Here is a 26429-nt window from a genome sequence, read left to right as displayed (position 1 = left end):
TAAACCCAAAACAGCATTTTTACTGTAAATTAATTTTTAAAAAACCAAGTTTGATTCTCCTATCTTTGTTTCCAAACTGTGCTGCAACACAAAAACCCTGCTGCAGAAACAGCATATTTAAGTTTGACCCAAATAACTGTACTATATATATTTAGAGAGTAAAGTTTTGAAAAACCTCCCCCAAATTCTAGGGTGTATCATCAGATTCATCACATATGTAACCAGGAGAAATGGAATAAGTGATTTAAAAGATATCTACCAGCAACGATTAAAAACTGCAAAGTAAAAAAACCTTGCACAACAAAATCCGAAAAGGTGATTCATTAGCACAGTCTTCAGACGTAATTATCCCAATGCCTTTTTAAGGACACTATCAAGACTGAGTCTGTTATGTGAAGGCACCAAAATGAATTTCTGCCGTGCTTTCAGTCTGTATGCATGAATATACACTCAAACATGCCTAATATAATTCCAATGTTCTGTAAACTCAGAATTTACGTTTTATAATAAGTCAGTGTCCACAAACCTGAGGAAACTTAGATCATTTTTCTAAGGGTTGAGGCGGCCAAAGTATATTAACTAGAGCCAGGTAAGACCTTAATTCTAAAGAGACTGAGTCCAACTCATAAGTCACTCCACCAGCATCAACACTGAACTATAAACATAATGAAGCACAAAATCCGAATCTTTCCCATAACTATTTCATTTCAAGTTGCTTTTTGAATACTATTTTTGTGGGCTCACTTTGCTAGTGCTGAGATGTGCTCAGTGTGTCTCTTGGAGGGTCTAGACTTTTACCTTCAGCCTCACTGCTTCTCAGGTGACTAGACAGGAGGTTCCGGAAGCCCTTCTCTTCCAGAACTCTCACCACCCTCCATCTGGTTCAGTGGCAGTGTCCCTACCTGCAGACTTCAGTGTTTTCCAAGCCAAGGGTGGCTCAGCTGCTAGTCTGGGAACAAGGAAGCCAGGACCAGCAGGCCAGCAGAAGGGCACACTGATCAAAACATACCGCCAAGTGGCAGGAATTTTGCTTGTAACTTCCCATCTTAACATGGCAACAGGCTGTGTGTAGACCTGGGACAATGGGCAGCAATAGGCCTCCACTGATAAGAGGAAGCAACCAGTACCAGCCCGGTCTTCCTTTTCCTTCTCCCTGCACCTCCCATTCTCCTAAACACGCCAGCGCAGTGAGAATAAGGGCTAGTAAGTCAGATGGTCACAAACCAATTATTTTTCCAATGTAAGTGCAAGTGATGTACCTGAATGGACTTTATGAATCAGAAAAGTTACCAAAAAAAGAGGACCATACTGTTATACAAACAATCCAAAATGAAGGTACACTTTTTTCCCGTTTTTTTTCTTTATTTCTTTAACATCTTAACAAAAGAATATTCCCCAAAGTTTAAAAAAATCTTTGAAAAATATACAGTTTCATATTATTTACAGTAACATATAAGTACAGGTTCCAATATTATACAAACATTGCTTTGTTAGAAATACAGTGGGAAGGCATGATATAATTCACACCTCCTGGATGGTGCAGGCTCATGGATATGTTTTCATAGTCCAACTACCTCTGTTACTTGTTATCATGATACATAAAACTATTAGGCACCTGAGAGGTTGGAAGACTACTGAATATGAACTTCAATATATTCTATTTTGATCTTATTATTTGCAAAACCTAGGGCATTTATCATTTCTTTACAAGTTTATTTCATTCACAACTAAGCTACTTTTATTGTCATTATCCTAAAATGATCAAATATTAACCATATGAACTGTTAATATATACATCGATCAAATTAACCATACAACTGTAGCCAAGTTGTACAGGATATATATTTAAAACCAGGAAACTCCCTAGTGCTTTGTGAGCAATCTAAATTCTATTAAACAGAAGTGACAATTCTCCAGTTTCCATGCTCTGGTCTATTAAAAAAAAAAAAATTAAAAAGTGACTGACAGTAATTGGAATAATTGGTTCCTCATAAGCTAATTAAGAAACCTAAGATAAAAAGTAATTCTAAATGATAGTTTTATTTGCATTTAAAAATACACTGGAAATTCTGCATGTGCTCATGATCAAACTTATTTTCAATGCACACTGCTTAAATTTTGATGACCTGGTTTGTTCTGACAAGCCCTTTTACAAGCTGAACACCAAAACAGGGAAACTCCTGTAGATCTCCACTGGCCCTGATGCCGGGGATGTACACTGTTTCCTTGCTCACGATGACGGATGACCTTCATCTGCCTTTTATCACCTGAATGGTTTTCCGGCCATAATGGTAGTAACTGTACGCTGACGCAGCTGTGGTGAAAGCTGTGAAACACCTTTAAGGGAAGGAAAGAAAATTTAGTTGTCAAGTCTAAAACTCAGTCACTGTGACTCATAAAGAATACATTTAAACGAGTTCCTTAAAAAGTAAAAAAGGCTGTGGCGTAAATTTTTTTTTTTTAACTGCAAGAATTTACACTGTGGAATTATAACAGCTATACATGATGTCAGAGGCGTAAGAGACGGGGGAGGCAAGGGTTATCACTTTGTGAGGGGTGTAAATGTCTATTACATTGTCTTGTATACCTGAAACTAATTTTAAAAAAAGAATATAAATACACCACTTTTAAAACTTCATTTGAATTACTAATGTCAAACCCTGTAGTTAATGAGCCTGAAAAAATACTAGCAACTGTCATTTTTACCCAGACATTACTCTGTCTTATATTCTCATTGCACTTTCACAACCTCATCTTCTAGAGGAAACGGAGCCCCAGAGAACTTGCTCAGGGCCACAGAACCTTGTGTGAGCCTGGCTTGGCTTCAACTCCAGCACCATGCACCCTTTTCCACTGCTCCATGCTGCTTAGACTTTACTATTAGCATTAGACTCTATTTCCTGAAATTCTGAGTCATTTAAAATAAGTTTCCCCTTTCTTTATTGATTTTTCCTTAAGGGAATCACCAGACTAACCAGATTCGCTGTGACATGACATCAGTGATGCTCAGAGCTCGCTGAATGCTCGCAGCTCCCTGGCTACACTTCAGCACACCGCCACGTCTGCCTCCACCAGGTGAGGTGCAGGCCCATCAGGACTCTACTTTCATTTGATCCTAAGGTGGTTCGTGCCAGTTTAATGTCGTAAATTCACACATAAACCAATGAAACATACGAGTAGGAAAAGTTGCTATTTCTGAGGTCTAGTTTGGAGACTCTGGAAAAACTTGACAACAAGGCCAGTTGCTAAAAACTACTGTCAAAATAAGCAGGCAATATGACTGTTAAAATACTGGAGAAAATGGTAAAAAAACAAAACAAAGCAAAACAAAGAAACAACCTAGAAAGTTTCTATACTCAAGATTGCTTTGTAAATGTCTTAAATTCTTATATCACTTTAAAAGAGGCAGAAAATGAAAATCTGAGAGGTTGTATTATGGATGTACTTTATTCAAGGAAAAAAAGCTCTCCTTGATGTACCTATATTCAAAGAAAGGGTGTTGGTCCTATATCAGAAGATGTAGGATGAACCAGAATAAATGTACACTTACATATATTTTAGAAAATGTTTAATTTGTGTATGATTTTTTAAAGCTTCTTTAGCTTCATTGACTGCTTAACCAACCATTTTCTTGCTAAGACTGCATCAAGCACGAAGGCTTTAAGTACGGAGTTAAAAGCATACTAAAATACAGTGCTTCAATACCAGTGTGACACACTGGATTCTGGGAATTTGCATGTGACACATTTTAAAGGCTATAAATAAGACAGTAAAATAAAATTCAAATTCCTCTCTCCAAGTTCCCCTCCCATTGTACCCCTTTCACTAGCCTGGCTGCACCTTCCGCTGCCCACCTCCTACACTTCTGACTTTGTTCAGGGTCTGTCCTTCAACCGAATGACCTCTCCTCAGTCTCTCCCTGTAGAAAATTCACCTAGACCTCAGGGCTCAAATGCTACTTCCTCCCTGAAACTTTTCCTCTTCTTCCTAACTAGAACTCTTTCCTTCCTCCAAAACCCAACACACTATCTGTTCTTCTCATCCGTTGTAACTTGTTTGAAAGCTCCTATAACTTCTACATCCCATACTTGACAGTAAGCTTAAGAATGGCATCAAACATAAAATATACCCCAGAGCTTTACCCAGTTGGTGCTCAATAAAACACTGTTAAGAACAAAATAATTCTAGGGCTGCCACAGTAAAACAGTTTGTTGACATTCTCGCAGAGTGATTCTAAATTTAGCTTACCACAGTATTTGAAGATAGATGCTGTCAGCATAATTGAAAACCGGAGCTGCCAAAGAAGCTGCCACCAAGATTAACTGGACTGCTGTGTTTACCTACAGAAAAGGAGTCATAAATGAACAGTGCCAACCAGATCGTGTTTTCAGCTCACGAGACTAAAAGGCATCGTCCACCACAGTGTAACATGACGGACCCTCGGCATGCCTGATGTTCTAATATCCCTGCCAAAGAAGCTGGCACTCACACCAAACAGTGAACTTCACTAAGTGGCCCATCTGTCTGCACAGTTGCTCTTTACAGTGAGAATGGCAACTGTCAGAAAATACCACTACCTTGAATTTCCATACCAATTCAATAATGTTGCAATGTTTTTTGCCTTTTTTTCAGTTGCCCATTAAAACAGTTCTGTCTGTGAATATGCAAATAACTAAGGTTAACAGGTAAGGAGTTAAATGACTTGCTTGTAGTCATACCAAGTTACAGATCCAAATCTAGAACCCAGATTTTCCAGAACCCCATTGAATGCTTTCACTTGCCTACCTGTCAAACCTCTGAGGTTAGAAAACTGAAATACATTCAGCTCTATGAGAAAGGCTCTCTGAAGGAAATGAGTAGGTTCCCCGACTCTAAAAGACAGCACAGAGGACAAGAGGAAGAAAACAGAACCAGAAAGACACTGGAGACTCCCTCTACTCATCAGGAGAAGTGTTGTGGGGAAGTGTGTGAAGTATGAATCAGTGGGTAATGTGCCCAGAGAAGCACATATGTTCTATCCCACCATTCTGCAACCAAAGTACAAGGATTCCACTTAGTTTTAAAAAGAAATAATAAAAATTATATGGAGAACTTCTTGCAAGACCAAGGGTTTGAGGCATTTGTCCCTGCACCTTTTAACCCACTTTCATTGTAGTGCTACACTCAAATTGCTGCACTTGATACAATTGTGAAGTTGAATCCAAAAAACAAAACAAACAAAATAACCCAACCCCATAAATGTAGGTAAAAGTCCATGCCAGGAAATCTGTGGTATAAAAGTCATCACCCCTCTGTCCCAAAGATGATCAGCGTCCCTAACCTGTTAAACCTCTGCCACAGTGGATGGTGCAGAAGAATGATTAGAGCAAACTTTTCAAGGCTACACAGTTGAAAAACCAGTGTGCCTTAAGAAGCTCTATGTGCCAAGACTGGCATAGAGTGCTTGCCCTACAGAGGTCTCGGAAAACAGGATGGACAACTAAGAGCAGCAATTATTTATTAGTAAATAAAACTTTCTCCTACCCTTTGCATGTAACAATCAATCTTGAAAATGAAAGGACCTTATTTATTATATGGTGTTTTCACCAAAAGGAGGGGTGTAGTGAAACCATAATGGCACCTTCATAATCTGTCGTGTTTTAATCAAAATGCAATTACTTCCCATTCCTTCCTCCTTCCCTAAATGGTGGCCCTATCACCTCATTCAAAGACTTCCATTCTCAGACCACCAACACAAAACACAATGCATATATTAAAGATCCAAAAGCTTGCAGGACAGAAGAACTGGGTTAATGATCCACTCTATCCCCTACAGTCAGTGCATTTAAATTTGTCTCCTTTTCAGCTGCTCCATACTGAGGTTTACATTCATTGTAATAAAAATTCACAGGGAATAACTTAAAGGACGTTGTGTATCTCTTACCTTGCTTATGAAAGTGGGCTTTAACCTAGCAGTGGCATAGCAAGGATTGAAATACTTAGAAAGTGTTCGCTGGCAGAGGACAAAAGAGAGAAAGTTTATTCAATTTATTGTTCAATTTTAAAACAAACATTTTCTTATTATATGTAGGTGACAGTTACTGAGTGCTTACCACATGCCTGGTTCTATGTTAGATAAGCCCTTTATCTGCACCTTCTTTTATTATCCTAAATGAGCAGTATCTATATTCTTTACAAATCATACACGGGTTACTGAAAATCAGTTTTTTTAATTTATAAATTTCTCAATTCCTACAAAATTCCAACACAACATCATAATATCTGCCTTACTACATCTTTTTACAAAATAAACTCAATAAATCTCCCTTATCACTATGTTTTTTAGACTAAAAACCAAAATAAATACAATACTGATATTTTCACCAGCTTGGAAACCAAAAGATGAGGTTATTATGCTATGCATATGTGCTCAAATATTTGTAGAACAAATATACAATCCATTCCATGTTCATAAAACTTTGATTTTTTTTAAAAACCAGTTTATCTAGATAATTCACAGTAGAGTCTAAATTAGATAGCATGGGAGGTGTGGTTATGCAAAAGCTCTTAACAGAGCTTGTTGCTGGGGTGGGGCTAGCTGGTCTGGGTTTTATGTGCTATCAATTGAAAAGATTTTGACTAAAAACAAAAATATACTTTTAAAAAACTCATTATTTATGTGTTAACTGAACAACTACCATAGCAAGATGATAAAGTGTGTTTTTAAAAATTCTTGGTAAATGGATCAAAAAATTGCCACAAATTATTCCCACAAAGTGAAACTCAGCATATAAGTGCTCCTTTTTTGCCTTAGGTAATACCTAATAGTTAAAGAATATTTTTTGGTAACAAACTCACCGGTGTTGGAAGAGTTCGATATCTGACATAAAAAACAGCAGCAATCAACATGACATCTCTTGAAATTATCATATAAGTAAGTGGAACTGAAAATGAAATATAAAATCATTTTGATTGGGATTTTTAAAATTACTAAGACATTACACACACCATGAAGCCTCATTCAGCCTTACCATAACTGGTATTTCTTATAAGTAAAAATTCTGTAATAAACACCGATTGACGGTTTACGGTCCTTACAGTGAACCACTGACTTTTTATATTCTTTAACCGGCCCTCAAAACAAGTGAAGGACAGACAATGGCTTTTAAAATCTATCTCTGCCTTTTAGAATGTTCATCTTCTGGCCTCGTTTTTGTTTTCCTTTCTCTTGTACCCGTTTTTAAGCTGCAGTGTGTCAGCTCTGCTCAGTCCCACTATCTCCTTTGTTATTTCTCAGCTTTGTGAGTTTGGAAGAAAGATAAATACGCTCGCTCATCGCAATTACATGGAATGAGATGGTAAAGAAGTTGGAAAGGATGTTGGGACTCAAACCATTCTGGTGTCTCAGGACCTTTGCTTGCTTCTGCATTCTAGACTATTTTATGAATAATAAAATTTGCTATATGTACCACTTTTGGAGTAATAAAATATTTGTATTCTTGTCTGGCCAGGTCCTAGCCAGGCAATTGCTATTTTTTTCTCCAGCCCCATTCATTCAACGAATTCTAATTAAACATGAATTCAACTTATCAATAGTTTTCACATCATTTTTAAGACTCCACAGCATGACCCCAGGGCCAGCAGAAGGATATTTTAGATGGATACCCAAAGAATCCCTATTTACTCCTCTGTTGGCTGGGAGGGCAAGGACCTGTTTCACTTTACACCCTTCTGTGCTAAAGAAAGTTTTAACCATGAACATGTATCATTTTTATAAGAAAAAAAATTTTTTTAAAAAGGGAAAAAACTCCTAAAGCTAAAACTCAGTTCAAAATATTTTAATTACTAAAATAAAAGGATCATGCACATCCCTTCCATAATACCCTGTTTTCCCAAAAATAAGACCTAGCCAAACAATCAGCTCTAATGCGTCTTTTGGAGCAAAAATTAACATAAGACCCAGTCAAATATAATATAATATTATATAATATAATATAATACGATACAATACCTGGTCTTATATAAGACCAGGTATAATAACATAGTATAGTATAATATAATATAGAATAGAATAGAATAGAATAGAATAGAATAGAATAGAATAGAATAGAATAGAACAGAACAGAACAGAATAGAATACCGGGTCTTATATTAATTTTTGCTCCAAAAGACGGATTAAAGCTGATTGTCCAGCTAGGCCTTATTTTCGGGGAAACACTATACTTTCAAACAGCTCTTTTGTGAATTACTTTTAAGGCTATAATCTCTAGTTTGACATTCTACTGATTCTGCAACTTGAGAAAAATCTCACTAATTATAGACCTAAAATTTAAATCTCTGCTGATCACAGCCATGATGTGTTGATCCTTGCCCTAGTCCTGGATGACAAGACTATTCCAAAGAGAAAATGCAAAATGCTAATCCACTCAAGTCTTGGCATCTGGAACACACAGAAGACACAGCCATATGAGCCAAATAACAAAAGAAGCCAGCCACCCATGATTTTTAAACGCATTTTTGTGCCTGTAAAACAAACTATTCTATAGCAATTACTAGCTGGTAAAATCTAACAACAATCAGATTTTAAAATGCAGCAAACTCATGAAAATTATATATAGTAAATCTCCTAACCGTAACTTTAGAAGAAAATAAATGCCTGTTAATGTATTTCATCACCACCAGAAAAAAAAGAATATGGCTTCATCCTAAATAAGAGGTTTCTGCACAAGAGGAAATGAGACGATTCAATCCACTGCAAAGACTTGGATTCTAGTTCTAACTATTTACTACCAAAATTACCATTTATTGAGCCTCTGGCATTGTTTTAAGCATTTCGTACATACAAATCATTCAATCTACATTATCAACTCCATGATATAGGGACCATCATTATCCTCATTTGTCCCCAATATGGAAAACAAGCCTCAGGCAGATTATATAACCTGACCAAGGTCACCAACCAGTAAGGAGTACAGCCAGGTATGGAACTTAGGTCTATGGAATTCACAGCCTATGCTCAGGACAGTACACTAGGCTCCAATCCAGCAGTGTGACTAGCAATTAGCATCTCCAGACTCAGTTTACCATCTCTAACAGTTTGGTGGTGGAAAGGGCAGTTAACAAAATCAAAGATTCCCCAAACTGACCTCCCATCATAGAATCACCTGGTTAGAGCTTCATTACAGCATAGATTAAAGCTCCCCGGGGGACTGGATGCACACCAGGCTGGAACCCTGCGGCACCAGGTGGTCTCTAAGGCCTCTGCCACTGACTGTACATATACAGGCTCTTGCTTTGCTTCTCTGGGCACTTTTATCCAATTCCCTGGCTGTCGGATCTTCTAAGTGCTCCTGCTTTCTCCCCCAGCCTTCCCTTCCCTTTGCTTCTAGGGCTACAGGCGCTCTCATTTTGCCTATCAGAGTACCATAGTATGTTAGTGCGGGCAGGAGGGTATAAAATCTGCAAGGGATTGCTCCAAGGTCTTCCTCCCGACTTGCTAACTCTGTCTGAAATATAGTTAATGTCTGCGACAAGGTACATCTTGGGCAAATTTTATTGGTATTAAAGGGAAATAATAACATCAACTCACCTTCATATCTTAGAAGTGGTCATTATCAATATCACAGGCTATTGCATTGAAAATAATAAATTTTACAGATTCTAGAAATTGATTTAAACCAGCAATAAGAATTTGCTATATTATAAACCAGGAAAATACGATATGGTAAATGTGACAAAACCAATGCACATAAGCAAGTAAAAATTAACTTGGACTGACATCCTACACGCTGTTATAAACGTAACAAATCAAAGAATTTTTCCCCTTTCTCTCCCCCTTCCAGAGAAAAAGCAAGAAAAAAAACCCAGAATTTATTATCCTAGCTGAGGAAGAAAGCAAACGTCTTACTCTTGAAAAAGCAAGACTATTCTAATCAAGGTGCATGAACTTTTAAAAAAAAGCAATGTGAAAGTAAGAATATGAGATTGTACACATGCCTGCCTCTCTCCCCCGCCCTCTCAAACCCGCCTAAAATGACAGTAAAGGGATGAAAGAATACAGAGTCACAGAGAGAATGAGTAGAGGAGACCAATTTCAAAGTTTTCATTAAGGTTATCAGTATAACTACCTTAACGGAGTGGGAAGAGCTGAAACTTAAGTCCTTCACACAGGACTGCTCACGAGAAGCAGGCCGTCTCACACCAGAGATCCAGAAAGTCCACAAGACAGTACTTGGATCCCTGGCCCCAGAGCCCTCCCTCGTATCATTCTGGTAGGTCTCTGTGGTTCCCTGCAGCTCGGAGTGGTTATCAGGTTGGGGGAAAATCCCCAAAGAGTACTATTTCATGATACATGAAAATCATATGAAATTCAATTTCTAGCATCCATAAGCGAAGTTTTAGTGGAATACTGCCACACTCATTCACTTATGTATTTTTTATGGCTGTTTTCACACCACAATACTAGAGTTAAATAGTTGTAACAAAGACCACATGGCCCACAAAGCCTTAAATATCTACTATTTGGTTCCTTATAGAAAAAGTCTGCCAACTCTTTTTCAGCCCTATGTATTGTTAATCTCTGTCCACAGGGCTCACTGGGATACAGTGGGATTAAGTGAAGGTCAATACACTGAACACTGAGGCACCTCAAGTCTCCTCCCACAGTTTAGCTCCCAAAACATTGCTCTTATCTACAGAATAGACCTAAAAGTTCTGAGAATTCAGAGCCATGCCTGGTTCTTGCCTGTTCACTCTAGAGGGAAGCACACCACCCAACAAATTCCACCAATGCCCAGAGAGAGCTCTATTAATCTTTAATGCCTCACTAAAATATAAGCAAGCAGCCAAGGATCACCAGACATTTCAGTAAAGTCTCCATCATAAGGGAGAGATCAAAACCGAAAAAAAAAAATGGAATGTGAAATAAACAGATACAACAGAGGTTAAAAAAAAAAAACTCTTAAAAATATAAATACATACAGTCATGCACCACCTAACGATAGGGCTACATTCTGAAAACTGTGTCATTAGGCGATACCGTTGTGCAAACATCACAGAGTGGACTTACACAAACCTAGATGGTATAGCCCACTACACACCGAGGCTGTATGCTATAGCCTATTGCTCTTAGGCTACAAGCTTCTACAGCATGATACTGTGCAAAACAACACAAGATTAAACCAAACACCAGAGAAAATGATGCCATCGAGATGTGGCAAACACAAGATGGATGAGGTTGCTGCCAGAGTCACACAGTATACTTTTTTACAGCAAACTTTTCTTTTTAATAAGCAGAAAGAGTGTACTCTAAAATAACAATAAAAAGTATAGAATAGTAAATACGTAAATCAGGAACACAGCCGTTTATTATCAAGTATTATACACTGTACATAACTGCATGTGCTGTGCTTTTATATGACTGGCAGGTCTGTTTACACCAGCATCGCCACAAACACATGAGTAGTGTGTTGCCCGATGACATTACGATGGCTTCGTTATCACCAGGCAATAGCAATTTTTCAGCTCCATCATAATCTTATGGGACCACGTAATACATGCAGTGCAATGCGGACAAACATTGTTACGTGGCGCGTGACTGTATAAACAGATAGGATAGATAGGTCGGTAGAAAATATCCTCACTGACAATACTCAGATATAATTTTTTTAAATATATGATTTTTTTAGAAAAACACAGAACTAGGAGCTCTTGGAAATTAAAAATGATAGCAATAAAAATGTGAATAGAAGAGGTAAATGACTAAGTTGAGGAAATCTCCTAGAAAGAGGACAAGGAGTTAAAAATACATAAAATAGGAGAGAAAAAGAAAATCAATCCATGAAGTTCAATTCTGATTAAGAATTCCAGAAAGAAGAGAACCAAGAAAACGAAGGGTAGAAAATTATTAAAGACATAATATAATACAACTTTCAGAATTGGAGCATGAGTTTTCAGACGGAAGGGGCTTACTTAGTACCCAGTACAATGAAAGACACACCAAACTCAGGTAGGATCTAGAGCATATACTATTGTAAAATTTCAGAACTACAAGGATAATGAAAAGATCCTGGGGTTCATTCAGCTTCCATTAATATCTGACTACATAATTCAGAACAATCGTCCTACTAAGACAACTAAAAAAGAACATTTAAAAAAAAAAAAGCTTGAAAGCAAAAAGCTTACAAGATGCTAAGAAAGCTTCAGGCTAATACCTATTAAAGAGTGATAACTCAGAAAAATAAGCCTAGACACTCAAAGCCATTATCCCTACACCTAGGAAGTACACACACACACACACACACACAACTCTGAATGGAATCTGTGATAGTTTCATGGGGTCTGGAAGGCAGTAGTCAGAGCCCAGAGCCTTCAAGGTTGGGCTCGGATAAACCATCTTCTAGCTTTGAGATGAGATCTGAATGACTATTCACTCCCACAGGGTTGGGAGAGGAGGTGGTACTAAGTAAACGAGGCCTCACAAGAATGTCTCATAATCTGACGGTCTAGGTGGTCCCGTCACTTAGCATTCCTAAGTACCTAGGCAGAAATGAACAAAAAAATCTTCTCTGCAGAGTGATGCCATTATCCTAGACATCAAAATATTCTTCCAAATTATTTTTCAAATATTAATACAATGTATAAACAGTCAAAAATAACCAAAAACATAAGATACCATAAACTTAATACAAATGACAAATGAAAGAGACCCTCAAAAGATGAGATTTTAGAATTGTATGTCTATAAGAGAACTAAAGTTACTATGTTGAAAGGGGTATTAAAAAAAAGACTTCAGCTGGAAACTGAAAACTATAAAAGATGATTTAGTGAGTTTGAAGAAAATAGAATCCACAGATTTAAAAAAAGCCCAAGTCTCAAGCAAGATAAATAAATAGAAATTCATACTCAGAAATATTACTGTGGCAAGCCAAAGACAAAGGAAATTTTAAAAGCAATCAAAGTAAAAAAATTTCCTTCAAAAAAGACATGGATTAACAGTGTTATTGCCAATAATGGATATAAAAAGACAAATGAATAATATGCTAAATGTGCTGAAAGAAAATAACTACCAGCCCAGAATTGTATACGCAGCAAAAATATCCTTCAAGAATACAGGCAAAATCAGATTGAAAGACAAATACACCACTACATGGTATCACTTATAAGTGGAATCTAAATTAAAAACTTGAACTTATAGAAACAGTAAAACTGTGGCTGCCAGAGACTGGAGGGTGGGAGAAACAGGGAAAGGGTGGAAAAGGGTACAAACTTTCAGTTCTAAGATGAGGTCTGAGGATCTAATATGGTGATGATAATGGAAAAAAATGAAATAAACATAGCCGAGAGTCAAAAACAGAGATGGGAGGCTATTAGGGAAGTGTGGCCCATACACACCTTGTGCCTCAGTTGTCCGAGCTACTAATTAAGTTGCTATACCTGTTGCTAAACTCAGCTCAAAGCCAAGCTATAAACATCACGGAATAACTGCTACATGGACAAACATGGACTTGACTTCTTTCTTTCCAGTTTTTGCCTCCCTTATTTGCATATTAGAACTAACCAATCTCTGTTAACCTAAGCAGAATCCTTCATTTGCATAAAGAAACTACATTTTGTGGTGTTGCCTTTATAAACCCTACCTTTCTTTGCTCTTTTTAGAGTGCAATTTGGGTTGCTAACTGAATCTTTGTCTTTTAGATTCAAATCCTTTAAGACCTCAAATAAACTTTTAATTTGTTTTTCTGGGCACTGGAAGGGCCTTACAATGAATTCCATTTGGAACTCTTTCTCAACTTAGGTTATTGTTGTTATACTTATCTCTTAAACCCACATGATATTGTTTAAAAAATCAGTGTTTGTTAAGATTTATCTTTATATTTACTTTTTTTTTTTTTTGGTTTATATTGTTTGATGTATTTCAGACCTTCCATCGTTAATTATTTTTCTTTTGCTTAAAGTATATCTTTAGAAATTCTTTTAATGCAAGACTACTGGTGGTACATTCCTGTTTTTGTATCTCTGAAAATATTTTGATTTTTCCTTCATTTTTCTACAAACATAATATATCTGCCGTATTTAGGTCTTTTAAAAATGTCAAACAAAATTAATTTTCTCTAGAGAGGTAATAAATAATTTTTTCTTAGATTTATTCTTAGGTACTTGGTAGTTCTTGATGCTTTTATAAATGGTAGCTTTTTTGTATTTCATTTTGTAATAACTGCTTATTGATAGATGAAAAGCAGTTCTATTTCTAATGTTGATTTTTATATCTGGTAAAACTCGCTAAAGTCTTATTCTAATATAAACATAAAGTCTCTTGGATTTCCTGTATCCTCAATTATGTATTGTGTATTAACAATGACAGTGTATTCTTTTCCAGTCCTTTTACCTCCCTTACCGTATTGCACAGTACAATGTTGAATAGGAGTGGTGTCTGTGTCTTAATTCCCAATCTCGAAAGGAATGTATTACACACATATGACATTTCTTGTAGGGTTTCCCCCCCCCTTTTTTCTGCCTCCCTCCCCCACTCCAGTTCAAGCCGTTGTTTCTCAGTCTAGTTGTGTAGGACTAGACTGTTTGTAGACCAGAAAACTCAATATTGTAAAGATATCAATTCTTCCAGAAAGATCTATAAATTCAATACAATCCCAATTAAAATTCCCAAAGAATTTTCTGGGGAACTTGAAAAGCTGATTCTAAAATTTACACATAAATGGAAAAGGTAAGAATACCAAAGGTGGAAGGACTTGCTCTATCAGATATCAATACTTTTAGCAAAGTAATAATAATTAAAAACGGTACTGGTGCAAGGATAGAAAATCAATAGGGGAAAACCTAGACAATCCAGAAATGAACCCATGTATGTATACATGGACTCTGAAGTAAGTCTGGAGAAAGTATACACTTTTCAATAAAAAGTGCTGGAATAATTGGGTACCTACAGAAGCAGTTCAATAATTGTTTAAGAGAGATAATGTTTTAATAAAACATCAACCATACAGAACAGGGTCTTCAAAAGTCAGCGTGAAAATCACCTGCAATTGAAAATTATGCCCAGTTCAGACCTCAGTCAAGTATGGAGAGTAGAACAACAAACATTTTAAATGTCTCCAGAAGAAAGACATGTTAGAGCTGTTAAGAATTTGGCTGCCACACTGCATCTTTGCACAGGAAACAACTGATGGTTGCCCTCTGCCAAAAGAAGTGCCTTAACAAGGAAGCCAGGGCAGCCTGGAAAAATAGATTCAACACAGAAGAGAAAAGATGGACATTTCCAGAATGACAGTGAAGGAAAGTCTTAGCTTGGAAAACAACCTACACTGATAATTTAGGCAAAGCTCACAGCAACATTATCCATAATACCCAAACCTGGAAACAATGGTCTGTTTAACAGGGAAGTACCTGGCTAATCTTTGTAAAATGATACAAAAAAAATACAAAGTAACTGAAAAATGGGAGGCACAAAATACACAAGATCATTTGAATTTCCAATGTCAACAGAATGCTCCTTAGATTCTTTTTTACTACAAATTATTAATGTTAACTAGAATGAGACTACTCCTGCCCCTTCCACACCCCCAATCATACACATGCAACAATTCTGACTTTCAAAAAAGCACACAAATATAAACATAAATCCAATTCATTTCTTAATTTGGTATGGGAATTTAAATGCCTAAAGGCAGAAGAGAAAAAGAATGTCTATGTTGAGGAGACTGTACTACACTGAAACACCATCACATTTCTTCCTATCGAATGTCAATAATACATGCTATTGAAAAACCCTACGACAGCTTCTTTGTTCTCAGAGTCTATTTTTAACACTTGGAACAAAACCAGTTTAATCTGAAGGAGGGTGAAAAACTAAGAAATACAGCTGAAGAAGAAAAATGAATAACCAGGAAAGTACATGCAAAATACAAAGCAAAAGATCATAACACTTTGTTAGAAAGAGTATTCATATAATGTACAAACTATATGCATGATTTGAAATTGCATAATAGTGTCTAAGTAATAATACTGTGAAATTTTAGACATCTGGGTTTCAGGGCTCTCATTTATGATTAAATTGTACTTAGGAGAACATTAAATTGCTTTCAAAAAGCTAGGTACTAAAAACATGTAAGTTTCAGAACATTCTAGACTCATATGAATTGGCACAGTGAAATTGCAATTATAAACAATCTTACTAAGAAAACAACAGATTCTACTAGTATAACAAAGATATACATGCGAAAGTAAAACAAATAGCTTGACAAGCCAAACAGTTCAATAGTTTAAAATTAGGCAAACAGTTTAAAGTTGAAAAATATATTTTTGGAACAAAAATTATTTGTCTATAAAGAGAAATCCTCAGCTGACTAACATCATTCTTCCCGGTGCTATTAAAAAGCACACATGACGGCGTTCTTACCTGGAATAAGATCTGCACAGGTCAAGCTAACATATAAGATACTGATAAGTATTTTATCAGCAAGTGGATCAAGAGCACTTCCCAAAGCTGATTTTTGACTGGCCCAGTTTCGAGCAATAAATCCATCCAACTGAAAATAGAAGTTTTTTTTAAAAATAAATGTCATAATAGGTACAGAGCAGATATCTTGAAGAGACACAGAATAACAACTATACTTTCAGAAAATGTAAATAAAACCTCTTCTGTTTCTTACCAGCAAACCTTCTCATTCTTTCACTGGTATACATTTAGCTTTTAAATTACCAACTGGTCTGAAAATAATTTCACTTTTCTACAGTATTTTTCTTTTTCAAGGGCTTCTGGTATTTCTCAATGTTTTCACAATGCCCCTTTGTGGGATGAACCCAGACACAGATATAAAAACCCAAATAAAACTCATAGAAGGCATGACTGACAGAGCATGGACTAGGAGGCCCCTTTCTTGAGCCTTGGGCTGAATTTTCACTGCAGTCCAAACTGCTGCTTCCCTTAAAAGGACGACCCCTTAACTGTGAGACTCTTTCACTCCTACATACTTTTATGTAATATGATGACTCCCCAAGTTTTAACTGTTATTATTTTCAACTTCTTTTTTTGTTGTTGTTTAGTGCCACTGCTAATTCCACATCTGGCTGCATTTGCATGACCTGTATTGAAATAAAAAACTCAACCCTCTACTTAACATTTTGGTATGAAAATCACTTAATCACTATTCTTGCAAACAAATTATATTTAATTCTTGCAAACAAATTATATTTAATTTGTTTTATAGGAGAATAGAGAAATAGGGTCAAGGAAGAAGGGAAGTTTTAAAGATACATACAGAGTGTGCCCAAAAAATGTATACACATTTTAAGGAAAACTATTAAAATTATAAGACTCGGATAAATACCGATAACAAAAGATGAATTATAACAAAAGATTAAATTATATTTAATTTGTTTGCAAGAATAAGGTCATACATGGTTGCCAGTGGGCCAAATGGGGCTTGCAGGCTGGTTTTGTATGACCCCGCCCAGAGCTTTTAAAAATATAAATTAGTTGCCAACATTTGAATATTCAAAATCTTACTACAAAAAAAATCCAGATCTCTAGGCCTATTTTGGCACCACAAAATGGACTGAAACCAAGAATCACCTATCCCCATTAAACAAGACAGATATTTTCAGGTTTTCCAAGTTCCTACCTGGCTTTTATTAATTATATTTTACTTTAAGCTTCAAACAAATGTTTAATTCTGTCATCCTATTTCCAAGGGAAAAGATCAAATTAACTTAGATATAATTTAACAGGCACATCTCATAGGAGAAATAAGTCCTCCATATCTCAAGTAATTCCAAGGAGTCAGAGGAGACAGCAGTAGCACAGGACAACGGTTAAGAATTTGCTCTTTGCTGCAGAACATAACTTTCCTGGCTCTCCCACTTACTGTGTGACCTTGGGCAGATTATTTGGCCTCTCTAAGCCTCAGTTTCCTCATCTGCAAAACAGAGATGGTATTACCTACCTCAAAGGGTTGGCTGTCTTCAGCATATAATGTGATTAATACTTGGTCAGCACTCAACACTTAGTAAATCCTCCAAAAAAGCAGTTACTAGCTATTACTACAACAGAAAAAACTATTTTATTTTTAAGTAAACTCGATGTAACACTGTCTAGCAGAAAGTGCCTAGAACTAGAAGTTAGGGCCTTGGAAGACCCAGCTTTCAGTTGTTCTTGATCTCAGGGAACTTAGCCTCCCATTTTTTCATGGTCATCACTCTCTCATCCTCACTGTTCCTCTATCTACATTAGATTCCCAAGTCATCATCACTGCTCTGCAAACACCTATAAGACCCTACTCTACTCTCTTTCAACTCTGCTTAAACACAAGTATCCATATATTCCTGCCAGGTCTGCACCCAAGCAGCTGATCAAGAAAAACACATAAATGGGCTGGATTGATTTCACTTCAAATTCATGACCACAAATCTCCTGTGGACACTCAACGGTGTCTGGCAACCCTACACCTGCTGTGTTTACCTTCTCTTTTCATCCTGCCTGCTCTTCCCTCAAACTGACTCCATCCCTCCCAAAGCCTCTCACTCTAGCTCATGACCATGTCTACAATTTCCTTGAAAAGTAAAAACAGATTGTGAGCCCCTCATATTCCCACCTGCAGTCCACCACCTATCGGCAGCCATCCGTTCTCTCTGCCGTCCCTGAGCCCAGGCCTCTTACCTTCTGAGTTCCCCCTATCCTTCCCCACGCCCTCTGCATCATCAATCTCTTCCTTTCCACCCGCTCTTTTAATTAATTAATTAACAACAAAATTTCCCCCAGTATATACACACGGAGTGCCAAAAAAATGTATACAAGTAGACACTTTGGTCAACGTTGCTCAAGCAGTAGTTCGCCGTAATCAGAAGTGTCTGGACGCTGATGGTCACCACCTTGAGCACTTCTTGTAATTGCAGAAGTCAAACATGACTTGTATTCATCTTTTGTTATCGGTATTTATCCGAGTCTTATAATTTTAATAGTTTTCCTTAAAATGTGTATACATTTTTTGGGCACACTCTGTATGTATCTTTAAAACTTCCCTTCTTCCTTGACCCTATTTCTCTATTCTCCTATAAAACAAAACTTCCTCAAAGCAATATCTATTGTCATTACCACCTCACATTTGCTCACCAACCCACTCTGACTGTCCCTACCATCTAGAGGTCCTAAAAGTCACCAATGAATTCTTCATTTTTAGCTTACTTGTCATTAATACCAACACAAACTGAAGCACTTTTTTTTCACTTAACTTCTGTGACACCTTACTGCCTAATTTTCTTCCTTTCTCACCAGCCATTCCCAGCTTCTTGTCCTTTACTGGTTCCTTCCCCACTGCTCATTGTTCATTTCTCTGATCCCTTCGCTTTTATCACAGCCTAGATGACTTCGCCAGACTTAACCATCTAAGTATATGCTGATAACTCTCAAATCTATCTCTAACCATGACTTCTTCCAACTCCAAACTACTATCTGTATTCATCTCCTAGTTGATACCTCTATGTGGACGTGAATAATCATAGTTCTTGGCATTTTTCCACATACCCTGTCCTACCCTAAGTGTGGCTAATCACAGAAAATGTTAACCTCCAGGTACCTGCTTGTTGAAAAGAATAAAAGTAACAGCCTACCAGTCATACTTGTCTTTTTTCTCACCCCTTATCCAAATTCATCAACATATTAATTCTATCTTCAAAATAGATCTCAAACCCATTCACTTCTCTCCAACTCCAAACTATCCCCTCCCACCCTAAGATTACTGTGAGCCTCCTACCCAGCTTCTCTGCTTCCCTTTCACCTGCCAATAACCCATGTCCCACACACAACATAAATTAGACCTTGTCATTCCGCTGCTTAAACCTTCCTTGAGTCCAGTCATCTGCTATTCCAGAGGTATCAAAACCTCCATGAAATAAATGTGAAATACGCCAGTTAGCTTAGGTTTCCACACTCACTGCCTTATATATTTAGAAAAATGTAAACGAGGCCTCTGCCATTCAATGAATATTGCAATCTCATGTGGAAGCTAAAAAAAAACAACAACAAAAATTGCGAATGAAAATAAAATCAAATCCAGTAACGGAAAAAGATCTTGTCTGTTACAAAAACCAAAAATTCCATGATCCGTATAATATCCTTGGACAGACTTGGAGACTATGCTAATGAGTGCAGGGCTTCAAACTTCAGAAATAACAGCAGGTGAAAGAGATTGTGAGAATGGGGAGATGTTGTGACACACAGGAGCTAAACTCTGGAAAAATAGAGGTGGCAGCTATTTTGAGAGACTATTTTGATGCATATTTGGAAATGCCATATAACAATGCAAAAGCCCTCCCTATTTATCCTGAAAAATCTTCAGCTAATTCCATACTGCTCACCAGTACTACTGGGCAGGTGGAATTTTGTTTCTATGAACCTCAAAGAGAACAGCTGATGTTACAAAGAAAGATGCTATACAACTTTTATTAACAGAAAATTAGTTTTGCTTTATTCTCACTTATTAATTAAAAGCAAAGCTTTTCAAACATAAGTCAGTTTGAAGAGGACCAAATCATTACTGCCTGTCTGGGTGCTCACATGGTAGACGTCTAGACCAGCCATGTACATTTTATTTTATCTATTTCTACATGCTGACTTTGCCCTAATTTAAAATTTTTCCTCTAACTTTTCTCCACTTCCCTCAACTGTATTTTTATAGGACGTGTAGTTTTATGAGCCATTTCAAATTCCTTATGAAACAAGGTAGGTGATAAACACAAATAATGTCATATATGATGATGGCCGTCAGTTCACGAAAGCCAATTTAACACATAATGTAGCCTTCTGTTATAAAATTATTTTCCAAGTTCTAATTTGAGATAGCCCAAATAATGCCCCCCCCCCAAGTGACACAGTAGCATCAAGGAGCTCATCTCTCTTTTGTCCATCTGCTGGGGGAGTAGAAGAAAGAAGGAGGCCTAATGCCCACCCAGGGCAGGGTCTTCTGCTGGGTGGTCAGCAGGGTGTGAAACAGGCATCAAGGGTCAAATCCGTGGGGTGCCTATGGCCTCCCACCAGCATAAACCTGAGCAGAGCTCCGGGCTCTATAAGCTCCCTGATTGCAACAACTGGCCCACTGGTCCCCTCTCCATCAGTAAAACCAACTGTTGTTGAAGATCTGAGTATTCCTAGCACAATAAATAGAAAAATGGTCTCATAGCATCTCTCCTTTATTTCTATCCCTAACACAAGTACTTGGTTCTTTGAGACTTTCTAAGGGTTTTTCTTTGATGAAGAAGTTAAAAACCAAAGTAAAAAGCTCCCTCTCCTATGCCTTCCTACAACCTCTACTATTACCTTCCTTAGATCATATAAAGAATTAGAGTCCCACAGAGATGCTAAAGACAAGTTCTTGCATAAAATACCAGGTGAAATTAATCTTGAGGATTTCCTTCTAAAGAAAAGCCAACTAAGGCTGTGCTATTTCATTCAGTGCAGTAAAAACCCTGGGATTTCAAAGGAGAGCAAACCAGAGGGAGTACCTTTACAACTTACCAAATCAGTTAATCCAGCTAAAGCAAAAACTCCTAGCGCAATATTAAAATCTTCTTCAATAATCAAATAGCCCAAAACTGGGGCCAAGCCAATTCTTGTCATTGACAACATATTTGGGATTGTCCATGGGTTTTCATACTGAAACACAAAGACAACAAAATCTAAATTAAATACTACAAATTCATATTTAAATAACCATATACATTAGACAAATACTTTATCAACTTAAGGGTTAGAAGATGTATAAACTTTAAATTTAGTACTTTAAATTGAGTTTTCAAATCTATTCTGTTCTTTTTACAGATATCATTCTAAAACTGTCAAGTAACACAGACGACGAAGATGTATCATGTACCCAAACGTAGACTAAAGTGTCTACTACATACAGGTTTTCTTCCTAAAGAGAGAAGGAACAAACATGTATTATGTACTATATAAATCAAGTCTTTATTAGATTTCATTAGAATTCAAAACTTAAAACACTGCTTTTAAAAATTAAACTTCAAGATCTTATACTTCAAGTAAATAGTCTAAAAAGTCAGAAAAAAGCCACATTATTAACCCCAAGCATTTTGGCTTAAAAATGTTTATTGCAAATAACCTCCCTCACTCCTCTACGTATACCCATCAAAAGAATACTAAATGCTATACACAGTGAGTGGAAATACAAATGAAGAGAAAAAAAACATTCAATTCCATAACATCGCTACTAAATTGGCGAACTGCTGCAAGAAAACGGTACTAGGAACAGGGATTGAGATCCTTAGGAAATCGAGAAATTTTGTAAATCTGTTCAAAATAGCCATGGAAATGTTAAGATGTCAAACTAGAAACCAAGAGAGCTTTCACAGCTCCCCTGTGGGAGGCTTTATGATTCCTTGAAACTTCATTTGGAGCCAAGCTGTTTGAAGTTGGCACTAACAAAAGGGCTTCTTGGCAGCTTCTCTGAAGAACATGACTTCCTTGCCAAACATAATCTGTTTCATGAGAGGTTATTTCAACTTTTTAAAAAGCCTCAGTCTAGCAGAGCTAAGACACCCTGCACAACGGGGTGCAGAAATAATACAAGAAAATGTCTTTACCTAAAGCCTGGATTGTTCTCCACTAAGGGAAAGGTGCCAATTCCACCCCATAGGACTCTCTCCTCACAAGACTAACCCTGGTTAACCTCTTTCTTAACGGTAACCAATTTGCCTGAACACAACAATCCTTTAAGAAAAGACAGTTCCCTAAAGATACTAAGTTTGTGTTTTTAAACAGAACCCGGCAAGAAATGTCCACCCCAGCTTGGAGGGATGGTGGGGTTACTGGGGTCAGGTGGCAAAATACAGTCATTGAAAGCTACAGAAAAACTTGAGATTCTCCAGGAAATAATCACCAAACAAGAAGCAACACAAACCTCTACTCAGGGACCTTTTAGTGAAAGTAGACCACATTACATAATTAAATAGAAACATTCTTGGAACATACTCCAAATTCAAGTTCAAAAGTCAGAGTTTCAGAGTCCAGAGAAAAAAGTAAGTATGTTGACCATACTGTGGTATAGAATTAAGTCAAATACTGATTCAATGTTACAGCAACTCATGGGGGGGAGGGAGGGGGAGAGAAAGTTCCTGATTGAGAAAAAGGAGCAACAAAGCAACAGGTCAGAATAAAGAGGCCCAACATTAATCTCGGAGCTATCCATGGGGCAAAATTAAAGACAAAGTTGCAAACAGCCATTTGGTGAATAAACCAGACTGAATGTTGCTGGGACAGTGGAAGGGGTTCCTTTTAAACTCCATACAAACTATTTCGGTTTAAATAGTGCCTCCCTAAGTTCTAATCATTAAACTTGTTAAGTTTCTAAATTCAAAATAAGAGAGCTACTCTCAGATTACCCAACCAGATAACCTGTGGCATACTCGACCAACTACTGTCGTTCTGGGAAGGACTTCGGCCAGCATGTGGCAACCTCAAAGCAGCCAGAATTCAAACCCTGACATGCTTTAGCAATTTGTGGAGTTGCCAGGATGTGGCCACCTCAACCCATGCTACACAACAGATGAAAGCAGCCCAGGAGCCCACTGAAGACATAACAATGAAGATGTATGTAATAATTGCATGAATCTTGCTAACATGACATCAAAAGCCCTCCCACACTCATGCTCTGCTGTCTCCTACTTGGGCAGTAGCTCAACAGGTACGTGGACAAATATTTCCCTCCGTTACCTCGAGATTTTATTCTTTTCCTGCAGTTAGAAGTTACAGGATATTTTAATTACGATTTAAATTATTTAATTATCCTTCATCTTATAATACGTAAGGTTGCCAGAGGTCAAGAAAAAGTTAACCAAACCTGCACAAGCAAACAAAAAGTACCGTATGCCTTTCTGATGAGTCACAGACTTGCCCTAAACATCGGGGATTCCCTTCAGAAAATTAAAAATAGGCTTTTAATAAGACAAGTGAAGGCTATTTTTACCAATGCAACATCCAGAGGCCGGTTCAGCAACTGGCACGTATAGAAGGGGGGAGGGGATTCTAACTTGACCGCCGAGGCTGACGGGGGACCCTGCTGGTACCTCTCAAATTCATCCCAAACGAAAAACCTGCCCGTAACTTCGCTCCAGGAAACGGTTTAAAAGTTCTGAAAAAGCAGCGCCGGAACCCGGCGGGCCAGCGCTGGGAATTCGCGTCCCGGTCTGACCCCGCAGGGCCCGCGACTCCGACCTAGGGACGCGGTTGCCCCTCCTCTTCGGTACGTACCAGGCTGGCGGCGCTCGCCGGACCCCATCGGCCGCCCCGCGCCTCCGCGGCGGCGCCCCCTCCGACCGTGGGCCCGGGGGCCGCCTTCTCCGAGCCTGAGCAGTGGCCCCGCGGGAATGCCCCGGGCCACCGCAGGCCGAGCGCGGCCGGGCGCAGCCACCAGCGCTCCGCCAGGCAGCGCAGGCAGCCGGGCGCGGACGGCAGCAGGGCCCGGAGCGCGCTCCCCTTGGCCGGCCGCGCCCCCGGCGCCCATGCGGCGCCGCGTAGGGCCCCCCAGGAGCCGCGCGCCACGCGCGAAGCCAGCATGGCCCTGCGGCCGCGCGGAGGGGGCGCAGCGGCGAGAGCTCAGCACCCTGGGGTACCGACGAGCCGCTTCTCCCTCGAGTGTCCAAAGCCTCGGAGGACCTCGGTCATCTCCATACTTGTTTTCAAACCCCAGCAAGCTCTTATACAGGTGGCTTGGAGCCGCCAAGGGCGGACGGACGCCTTCGCGACGCTTTTGCGACACCGCCGTTCCCAGCACCCCCGGCGGCAGCGGGACGCGCGTGCAGTTCAACCCCAGAGATTTTGGGTAGCAGCTCGTGTGTGTTGCTAGCGTCCCTCCGCCCGCTGGCGGAACCAAGGTCCGCGGGGAGGGGAGGAGAGGAGAGGATCCGCCTGGGCGGGACGGCCACGTGATCCACTCGGCGGGGAGAGGACTGGAGCCTCTTCAGGCCCCAGCCTAAAACTCACCCAAACCCGGGTCCTGCAGAAGGGATCCCTCCGAAGTGTGCGCGGCGCTCTGGGGGCCCTCGTAGGACATTTAAATATTAGTAAAATGATCCAGAAGAACTAATTAGTGCTAACTCCCTGCTCATTTTCCTCTTTTGAGTGTTGCATATGCCAAAAATACGGGTTTTAGAAAATGTCAGTAATAGCAGTTACTAATTGTTTATCTGAAAAGCGCGTTCACTATAGCCAGGCTGTATATATGGTGCATCATCCCATTTAATCCTCCCAACAACTCTTAGATAGCTTCCATTATTACCTTTACTTTTTTACAGATAAGGAAACCTAGGCTTAGAGAGGTTAAGAAACTTGCTTATTAGAGGAATATCCAAAATAAATTTAATTAACTGGTTAATATACATTAGTTACTAACTTAATAATTATGCATTATACTTATTGATTTATTAATATTAATATTGCAATGTTGCAGAACTGTTTTCTTAGGAGTTCTGTGCCAAATTGAATTTGAATGGCTCTTGCTGCTGAAGGGTAGCAGAGTTTGCCACCCCCAAATGTACTTTGGGATGTTATTTTACGCTGGTTAATTTTAAGAAACAGCAGGCATTGGGAGAAGCTCTGAAAACCAAGTAGGAGTTTTCTTCATGTAAAGACATTTACAACTATAATGGAAATCCTTGTTTCTAAGAGTGTTTTCCTCACTGTACCGGCCTGGCTTCCCTATCAATGGAGAAAACATGGGTATCCTGCTTGCTTATCTTCCTGTCAGCATGATGTCATCAATGTATGGACCAGAATGGCATCTGTGGGATGGTGAGATGGTGGAAGTTTTTGTATACTTGTGACACCGAATCAGAGTTGTCACATACCCAAGACAAGGCACTGAAGGAATACTGTTCTCCTTGGCAGGTGAAAGCAAACTGCTTCCAGTGTTCTTTCGTTATTGGGATAGAGAAAATAACATTGCCAAATTTATACCTGCATACCAAGTTCTCGGGGCTATATTGATTTGCTCTAATAGAGAGACTGCATTTGGAACTGCAGCTGCAATCAGTAATTTAAAATATTCCGTTATTTTTTCTAAGACATCTTCTATAGCAAAGTGAATTAAATAGTGCACTCCTTCATCTTCCAGAAGACTTGGTGGCAGTAATTTCTGTGATTCCGCCAGGAATGCAGAATTTCCTTTGGTTTACTATTTTGGCCCTCCTATCATACTACAGTATCTATTTTCTCCTTTGAACAATGATAAATTAGTAAATTGCTTCTTCTCTCACATCACTTTATTTTGATTGATACGATCTATGTATGTGTTAACTTTAAAGCTTTTAATTCCATTAATAGATTGTTATCAGCTTTAAATACCTTTAACCATCCAACCCAGCCTTTAAAGACAAAGACATCATCATATTTACACTATTATCTACCTTCTCCCACCTTTAAAAATCAG

At 38.4% G+C, this 26429-nt stretch overlaps 1 protein-coding gene across 1 annotated transcript; it reads right to left on the bottom strand.

Annotated features, from left to right (window-relative positions):
- Positions 1 to 1351: 1351 nt before the first annotated feature.
- On the bottom strand, positions 1352 to 24570 carry CRLS1 (cardiolipin synthase 1). Its single transcript, XM_033095223.1, has 7 exons — positions 24254 to 24570; positions 21506 to 21643; positions 16394 to 16523; positions 6838 to 6923; positions 5924 to 5992; positions 4249 to 4340; positions 1352 to 2337 (listed from the first exon to the last, which is right to left on the bottom strand). The coding sequence occupies exons 1-7, from the start codon at positions 24557 to 24559 to the stop codon at positions 2250 to 2252; spliced, it is 909 nt and encodes a 302-aa protein (XP_032951114.1). The 5' UTR covers positions 24560 to 24570; the 3' UTR covers positions 1352 to 2249.
- Between the last annotated feature and the right edge of the window lie 1859 nt (positions 24571 to 26429).

Source organism: Rhinolophus ferrumequinum, chromosome 23 (assembly GCF_004115265.2).
Source record: "Rhinolophus ferrumequinum isolate MPI-CBG mRhiFer1 chromosome 23, mRhiFer1_v1.p, whole genome shotgun sequence".
Classification (NCBI taxonomy): Eukaryota; Metazoa; Chordata; class Mammalia; order Chiroptera; family Rhinolophidae; genus Rhinolophus; species Rhinolophus ferrumequinum.
The sequence above is the reverse complement of the archived record's forward strand: the minus strand, read 5'-3'. Positions and strand labels throughout refer to the sequence as shown.

Coding starts and splice junctions, on each gene's coding strand:
- CRLS1 (XM_033095223.1), bottom strand. CDS start 24,559: ATGCTGGCTTCGCGCGTGGCGCGCGGCTCCTGGGGGGCCCTACGCGGC. Junction 16,524..21,505: donor TAGCTGGATTAACTGATTTG/GTAAGTTGTAAA, acceptor TTCTATTTTCAG/TTGGATGGATTTATTGCTCG. Junction 6,924..16,393: donor CTGTGCAGATCTTATTCCAG/GTAAGAACGCCG, acceptor TTTCATTTTCAG/TTCCACTTACTTATATGATA.